Source organism: Theropithecus gelada, chromosome 16 (genome assembly GCF_003255815.1).
Source record: "Theropithecus gelada isolate Dixy chromosome 16, Tgel_1.0, whole genome shotgun sequence".
NCBI classification, from domain to species: domain Eukaryota; kingdom Metazoa; phylum Chordata; class Mammalia; order Primates; family Cercopithecidae; genus Theropithecus; species Theropithecus gelada.
The window spans coordinates 24,726,837-24,735,439 of NC_037684.1; the positions used below are offsets into that span (position 1 = coordinate 24,726,837).

Consider the following 8,603-nt stretch of genomic DNA (forward strand, 5'->3'; position numbering starts at 1 on the left):
TCCTCTAAACTATACGCAAAATTTCCCAGCCATCCCATATCAGACACATCCCTTACATGCCTTCCAGCCACCAAAATGCCACTTGTCTAACAACCAGACTTGTCCTAAGGGGTCTTGAAAATATCTGCACAATCCACTCAAAACTTCTCTTAATCATCCAGCTGTATGCTCTCTATTTCAGTCAAAAGCAGTTTGCTTATGATCAGCCATGCTCCTGGGAATGTGGATTTCTGCAAAAGGACTGCATTTCTGATGGTGTTTGTTCTGCACACAGTTACATTTCAGTGTGTTGCAATCAGGTTTTTTCCAACTGTATGTATTAAAAGTATGAGGTCCAAACCTACTTTTCTGTGATTTACCTGTAATCAACACATATTCTGTCAGTCGACTATGGTTAGAGCAAAAGTTTGTTCCAGCCTGTTGTATTATTGCAAATCTACTGTGCTGCAAGGTAGTAAGCAGGTGTTACAAAGTTCGCTCTGCAATAAATTTTAATAGTAGGATGACCCCCTCTTCTATCCACTAATAAGTAAATAGTCCCCTCTGATTAAAAGCTGAAGGGCCATCCCAAGTTCTCCTAGTAGAATGAAGTCACTACCTGGGGACTAAATAGCTTCCTGCTGGCATTGTCTCCTTGCTATGGTGTGTATCAGGTGTTATCTTACAGGATCATTTTTAACCAAACCATCGGTAACCAAATGGGCATACACTTTCTTGAGTACAGGTTTGAGAGACCTTTCCTTCTGCTTTTTGTTTTGACACGCATTTAAAAAGGTAGAGGGGAGGAGAGGAAAGGTGGAAATGGATGGGGTGCAGTTTTATACTAACATGGAGTCGAAGACTGGCTGAGACCCTGAGAAAGATCCTCAGAGCCTTGCCAGTGGCCAACTGGAAGGCCTGTTGTCTCTCTTTCACAAGATAAACAAAATCCATGGATAGAACCTCTGACTACTATTACTGCCTCTGTTATTGTTTCAGTCAGCCTTCAGGACCTGTGGACAGACACAAACAGCTCATTTTGTAAAGATTGCAGGTTACTTAAATTGACACTTAACTCTTTTAAGGTTCTGTTTCTCAGGCCAAGACCTCAGCTACTGGGAGAGAGCAACAGCTACTTGCACTTCCATTTTCTCTCCAACTCTCTCATCCTATTTTCCCTTTACCCACTCTTCCTCTCTTTTTTGCCTCTTTTCACTTCACATTTACCCACTGGCTTTTTGCTTTAGAATGGAGAGCTCCTGAGGCAGCCCAGGTGCTGGAAAGGGTCTGCAGCCCGCAGCCGGTGGGGGGAACCCTTTCGTGGGGTATCTGCTGCAAGGTTTGCGATCTGGGGGTTCCCAGGACTAAGGCGCGCCACAAGCAGCCTGGGATCTCCAGGGGTCTCAGGGATCTGAGAGGGGAAGTCCTCTTCGGAGACCCAGGCCAGCGGATGTTCTCTGTCAGGGGCTTGTTAAGAGAAGGCAGGCGGGCGGCCCCACCTCAGAGCGAGCCGAGATTGCCGGGCTGGGACTGGCGCGGGGGCGGGCGGGGAAGGTTAGGGCCGCCGGGCCCGGGCAAGCGCTCCAGGAAGAGCCTCCAGCGCCGCCGCCACTTTCCCTCTTCTCTCTTTTTCAAAGGGGAAGGGAAGGCGGGCAACTCCAAAAGCAAATATAGCCTTGCCCTGCGCTGAGTCTACCACCCGTCTCGTCTCCGACCCCTCTCCCGTGGGTAACACTGTGAGCCTGCAGCCGCTCCCCTTTAAAAGGGAAGCGGGAAATCCACCCAACCCCGTATCTCTCCTCCCTCCCTCTCTCCCTCCCCCCTCCCCGTCTGGAATTTCCAAGCCGGGACTAACTCGTCTGATTTCTCCAGTCTCCCCCGCTGCTTTTTTCCTCCCCTTTTCTTTCCCTAACACTCCCATCCCAAATTCTAAGCTGCACTTTCTGGAAGACATTAGCCACATTTCAAGAATCTTTTAAGAGAATGGGGAACGAACAAGACTTAATTTAAATTCTAACAGCTGGGAAAATGTCCGTTCTTCAAATGCCTTTGGTTTATACATTTATTCTAACAACCCCATCACCACCACTACCACCCCACACACAAAAATCAACAGATCTAACCACTAAATAACTCTTCACAAAACCTTTAAACTTCAACAAATAGCACTTGCTGTTCCCCACTTCTCACTCAACTAAACCAGACCTGAATTTTAAAATGTTTTAAAATTGTATACTCAGTAGACTATCTCAATAGTATCTTTGTCAACTGGCTGCTACACATTAAAGTATAGTATAAATACACTCTTAAAAAGTAAGCCTTAAAAGTACCCACACACATAGATTAAAATGATACATATTAAGGTAATTTTAAAAGATTAGAAGCTCAGAACCTTTGAATCAAGGTTCCTCCAATTGCTAATGTCATGTATTTCATCTCTGAAACATAATTATAAGAATGTTTTTTTTCCACCAAAAGCTGTGCCATTAAAACTTTAAAAAACTTTACCTTTTCAACAATTAACAATACTTTGAATAAATTAGTGATGGGAATTGCAGTTCTTCCCCTTTTTTATTAAAAAGTTCTCCATCTGAGAAGCCATTATGGTAAAATTTCATCTTTTTAATTTGGGTCAGAAAAATAAGGGGTTCTAGAAACCTACAATTCTTCTAAGGGACTTAGCTGCCACTGCCTTAGTTGCCACTGCCTTCTAAGGGACTTAGTTGCCACTGCCCTTAGGAAACTCTCATCTTGAAATACTGACCACCCAAATGAGAACAGTTAAGGACTTCTACCAGCAGTGAAGGAAACTAATTTATGAATTTGCAAAGTTTAATTTTTAGGTGGAAATTAAAATAGGGAAAGAATGTACCCCAGTTTCCACCTTTCCTCCAAACAGTGCACAAAAACTTAACATTCAACCATTTTTTTCACTTATGTAAAGCAAAAAAAAAAAAAAAATTCTAACCTAATATTAATAAGAAAACCTTTTTAAATGAGTAATCAATTGTTTCTACTTCAAACTTTCTTGTTGAATAGCAGTCACATGTATCTTTTACTTCGTATGAGTTAAAAACTTTTTCATTTGGATACTAATCCATAATTACAACCATTAAAGTAAAAGTGCCTGAAAACCCTGCTGCTCTAATAGTTTTCATTCCCTTGTTTTTTAACCCCTCTTCATTCATTTTCAGCCCCAAAGTATAAGGTGGGTTTGTTTTTGTTTTTGTTTTCTTAAGTGCAAATCCATTTCTGAAGGCAATTTTTAGGTTGTTTTGAAAACGTTTAGTGATCCAGTGATTTCTTCAGAACCTCGAGAAACCATTGTTAAAATATATTTAAAATATTTTTTGCCATTTATAAGACATCCCTTCACAGATTTTTAAAGCTGTTAACTTAAGAAAATTAAACTGTAAAAATAGGAATCAAGTTTGGACACTTTCTTTTGAGAGTTCTCAATTTTATGAATGGTTTATAAAACTAATTTTGTTTAATAGGTGGAAATTTAAGGGAGCTAGCCCACCTCATTTTAAGTCAACACAGAGGAAAAGGAAAGAAGGACCATTAATCTGCCTAAAGAAATCACCAAACTTAGAATTCCTTACTGTGAACACATTTCACCTTTAAAAAAATGATTCAGTGCATCTCTTTCATTTTTTTCTTAACAGTAACACCTTTTATTTTGATGACACCAGTTGACAGTGAATATGCTATCTTTAGGTCACATTCCTCTAGAAAAAGGCACACCACAGTGGCAAGCGTAACAAAGGTTTAATTCCCTTAAAAAGCAAATCATGTCTCAAAGTAATCAAGTCACACTAAAATGGTACCCCCTTTACCTCAACTACTCCTCGGTCTCTCAGAATAAAACATATACAAGCCCTTTCCACAACTGTTTTTAAATGTATTTGGTTTTTCTCTTTTGTCTCAATATCTGGCAGTGAACATAAACAAATTCTCAACAAAAAAGCACAAATTGTTAACCAAATTCCAACACTAAAAGGGGGTTTGAGATGGTGATCTCTGAGAAATTTAATATCACCTCATTTAAAAAATTCAAGCTAATTGCTGTTTTCAGTTGAAATGCATAGTGTTCGGCCTCTTGAGTTCTTAAAAAGGTACAAATTATATGTATCAAATAAATTCAAACTGAGAACAAAATACATTAAGAGGTATTGTTATAGCGTATCTTTTGTTTGATTTCCCCCTCTTAAAAAAACAAAACCACCAGGAACATTTAGTTGTTGGGTTTTTATGAATTATCTTAGAAACTGAAATCATAGTTCATTTGGAACTGAATGCCTCAAGAAGAGTTCATAAGGAAAATACAAGAGTACATATATACACAAAATATTATTTGTGTAGTTCATTTTGCTTAGAATGTGTTAGTCATAATTAACTATTTCCTGTTCTATACATCCATGAGATGATGGAAAAAGTCAGTAACAAACCTAACTGACGAAATACTTTTCAGACACAGACTAAAGACACATACCACAACATACTTCCTCAAAGACACAAAATGATAGAGCAAACTGACTTAATGAAAACAAACTCTTTCTTTTTTAAATCTTGAGACTTCAAAAATTGATTCATTCTAGAAAAATGAAGTGCCTTCTCACCACCAACCAAAATAAAAAGCAAAGAAAACACAATTGACTCAATGTTTGGGCTAAAAAAATTATTTCAGGAAGGGGGAGAACACACAAAAGATCTAATTTAATATGGGTGTGGACAGAGATTTTTTTTTACCCAGTCTTCTCACAAACCCCCTCTCCATTCCAACTCAAAAAAGAGCCCTCAGTAATGCATTTTGGAGGGAACAAGAAGGAGCCTAGAAATGGCTTAAAAGCAAGCAAATGGCTTGGGGAAAAAGATTCATAAATACAGGGCACCATGAAAAAATATAAATGTTTTGAGTTCCATTTCATCACGTTTTGCTATTTCTCTTGCTTTTCACTTTATTCCCTAAAATTTAAACCATCCTCAAGAGCAAAAGAAAAAATTCACATATCTTAGAATTCCATTTATTCTGGATATTTTTCATCAACACTCAGCTTTCAGTTCAAATATCCATATCCTTTTCAATAAACCTGCTGGTGTCAGTGTATCTTCCTTGGTCACATCTCCAGAAAATGTTTCAAAATAGCAAGTAAGACTTCTTTTCTTCCTTCCCATTTTATTACCTCTTTACACCTAACTCTAATTGCCTTTCCAATAACACTATATTTTAAGCATTTGAAGTTAAATCGTAAGCTCTATAAACGTAATAACAAGCCATATTGATCTACAGACACAATAGTTCCAAGTTACTTAAATATCAAGATAAACCACTAAATAGATTTTTATCTTACATTATACTTTCTAGGCCCTCTTAATCGTCCCCCAAAAAAAGCAGTCACTACCCTCCATCTACCCACCCGGAAAAGGCCAGAGACCATTCTGAATTGTACCAAGTTTTCAGTTGAAATGGGGGGTGAGGAGGATCAAAGATTTACTGGGAGCTGCTTTCCAACTTGGGACATGAGAGCAAACTCTACACTGTCAACATGTTTAAAGTCTGATTTGAGAAAAGTGGAAAGACTCTGCCCTTACACTTCCCAGCCAGAGTTCAAGGAAAGATTTCAGAGTTCAATGCAATATTTGAAATCCACCATGAATTCTCAGTAAGCATGATGGAGGTACCCCATTTTGCTGAAGAGAGAGAATAGAGAGAGGGTACTGGAACACACACACACACACACACACCATTCAATTCATCCACGGAGTTCTAGACCCTCCAAAGAGCCCCAGCTCACAGCCTCAACACAAAGCTCTCACCCCAGATGGTCCCCTTGTAACAATGGGCTGAAGGAGTGGGGGTAGGGGGGCTCGAAAAGGATAGTACAGCCAAGGCATATTCTTTGGAAAATCCAGTTGGGGAGAACGATGATGTGAGATATGAGGGATTGGGGGTGGGGGGTCCATGGAAAATAAAAAGTCTTTGCCTGTTGCAGAAATATAAATAAAATACAAGCATAAGGGGATTCTTTGGGGGACGGGAAACTGATTCCACATCACTTAGGAGTAGAAGGGCAATCCACTTAAGAATTATGGTGTGGAAAGAGTGGGAAAAACAGAAAATGAGGCCTGCTACGAAGTTGCAGAAATCGCCCTGAGTCTGAACTCTTCGAAGATTTTAAGGTTCCCCACGAAAAACGGCCCCACAAGTTGAACAAACTCCAAAAGGTTTCTCCCCTATTGATTTTCTTTCCCCTTTAATTCTACAAGCAACATCTTTTAGCCCACCCCAGCCCCAACTTATTTTTTTTTTACAAGCTGTAAACCACCCATTACAAGATCTTGGCCAATCTTCCCTCCCTGCCCCCAACATCCGGAGTTGGGGGTGGGAAAGACCAGTAATGGGTTTCTTCCACTGGAGACGCTATGGAACCCTGAACACAGCTTCTCAGCACACCCCCGCGGCCCCCCCACCCCCCCAGAAAAGAGCTCTTTCCTACCTTTGTTTTTTGGGCACCGAATGTTCAATCTCTAGGCGTTTTCCTTGTAATTCTACTTTCCCTAAAGATTAAAAAAAAAAAAAAAATTACCATGAGAGCGTTAACAGGGGTTGGGGGTGGGAAGAGGAAGGGGAAAGACACTAGGCTAATTCAGGAGTTACTGGGATTCGAGATCTTCCTAGGAATCCAGGCAGTGGCTTCTGCAGCCAGATGGGAAAAAGGTTGCTCTAGGAATGGTGGAGTCTATAAATCCGTTATTATTCATTTTTTAATTTTTGCTTTATTTAATCACTGAGGCTCGTTGAGTGGATCGCTCTGGAATCCCGATTTGGGAAAGGTGCGAGGCCATTTGTGTGGGTGCGCTGCCTACATTGCTCCCAGATGTGAGGAGAAGGAGCTAGGAGAGAAAGGGCTCCCCGTTCCTCAGAAAGTGGGGCGCGGGGCGGGAGGCGGTGTGCAGAACGAAACTTTATTTTTCTCTGTTGGCCAGGAAGAAGGGCTTGGAGCCGCGGAGCGGTCACCTGTCGGGACTGGTTTGGGAAGGGGTGGACCTGGGGGAGCGGAGCTGGGCCCGGCGGGGAAGGTGCCTCGCTGCCGCCGCGCGCGCCTCTCGGCCCAGCCTCGGCGTCTCGGGAAGCAGCATGGCGACCCGGCGGCGCCGCCGCCGCGCCACTCCGCTCACGCCCCACTTTCAAATCAAAATGGCTCAAGCCCCAGGCCCTAGGCAGGAGGCAGGACCCCCTTCCTTGCAAGTCCTGCTAGAGGGCTGCATTCCCCACGCTAAACGGAAAGATCGCAAGCGGTCCGGGGGACCCCTTCCACGCCTGGAAAGGCCTAAGACTGAGGAAGGGGAGCCAGGGTTTTCCACCTGGGGGGCCGTCCACCGGCGGACAGGGAGGAGCTGGACGTGGAAATAACACCCAGCCGGGGGTCATCTCCGTGTCCCTAAATCCACCCCCCCACTACTGCCAGTGGGGGCTCCCGCCCCGTCGGTGGGGAGGAGGGATGGGGGAAGCCAGAGCTGCTTATCTCAGGCTGGGAGGAAGGGATGAGGAAATCCCGAATGTTTCTGCGCGGGGGGGGGGGGCGCAGAGCGAGGGAGGGGGCATCGAAGGGGGTAGGTCGAGGTTGGGTACAGAGGCCAAGCCCCGCAGGCCCGGGAAGAGAGGAGTTGGCGGGAGAGGAACCGGAAGGTGCGGGTCTCCGTTGTTCGGGGCTTTCGTTGTGGCTTTTCCGGGAGGTGGCTGTGCTCTTACCGGAGAAAGTTTCGATGGCCTTCATCGCCCAGTGCTCGTCTGGGCAGTCCACGAAGGCGTAGCCGGATTTGACCAAGAACTGGCCGCTGTAGGAGATCTTGTGCTCCGCAAACACTTTCTCCAAGTCCGCGGGGGTCACGCTCTCGTTGAGGTTGCCGATGTAAAGCTTGTTCATGGTGGCGGTCTCGGGGCAGGACGCGGTCCCGGGCAAGGCCAAACGAGTGGACGCGGGCGGCAAGCCTCTTAGGCCGAGAGGCGGGGAGGCCGGCGGCAGGAGCCGCAAACTTTCTTTGCACCCCACCCCAGAAGTTGTCCCGAGCCCAGGGCGGGGAAGGCGGCCTGAGGGCGCGCAGAGGTCGCGGTAGAGTTCGGGGAGAGCCCGGGAGAAGTGCCCGCGGCGCGCAGGGAGACGGACGACGCGGCGCAGCTCCTTCCCTTCGGTCCGAAACCCCTCCGAGAGGGCTGGTGTGTCACGTTTCTCCGCGGCCGCCCTGGCGCCGCCTCTAAATAAAATCGACTTGAAAAAAAATGGAGCGGAAAAAAAAAAAAAAGGAGAAGCCACGTGGTGACAGCCCCCACCCACCCTGCAGGGGAAGACCCCCGACGCCACAGGGCCCCTCGGCCCTCCGGCCAAACCCAGCAATCTCCCGCCTGAGGGTGGGGAACTCAACTCACCCCCGTGGTAAACTGGGGCGGTGGGGCAGCGTCCCTGAAGCTCTATGGCCCCTTCCCCCTTTGCAAGAACCTGGCCCCTAGGGAAGCGCCCCGCCCCCACCCATCCCCCTACCCCAGCCCGAACTGGGGGAGGATGGTCCAGCCCAGATCTCCCAGGTCTTTAAGGGTAAAATTTTAGTACGGTTATTTTTTA

General features: G+C 45.0%; 1 protein-coding gene across 3 annotated transcripts in view; it reads right to left on the reverse strand.

The window, feature by feature from the left end:
• The window catches only part of IGF2BP1 (insulin like growth factor 2 mRNA binding protein 1), a 58,334-nt gene extending 50,058 nt beyond the window's left edge, over positions 1 to 8,276 (reverse strand). For all 3 annotated transcript variants that reach the window (XM_025363564.1, XM_025363562.1, XM_025363561.1), the window contains exons 1-2: positions 7,736 to 8,276; positions 6,480 to 6,540 (exon numbers count right to left, since the gene is read on the reverse strand). In XM_025363564.1, coding sequence (XP_025219349.1) covers positions 6,480 to 6,540; positions 7,736 to 7,910 — 236 coding nt within the window. In that variant the 5' untranslated portion in view covers positions 7,911 to 8,276. The remainder of the gene's footprint in view (positions 1 to 6,479; positions 6,541 to 7,735) is intronic.
• Positions 8,277 to 8,603: the final 327 nt, after the last annotated feature.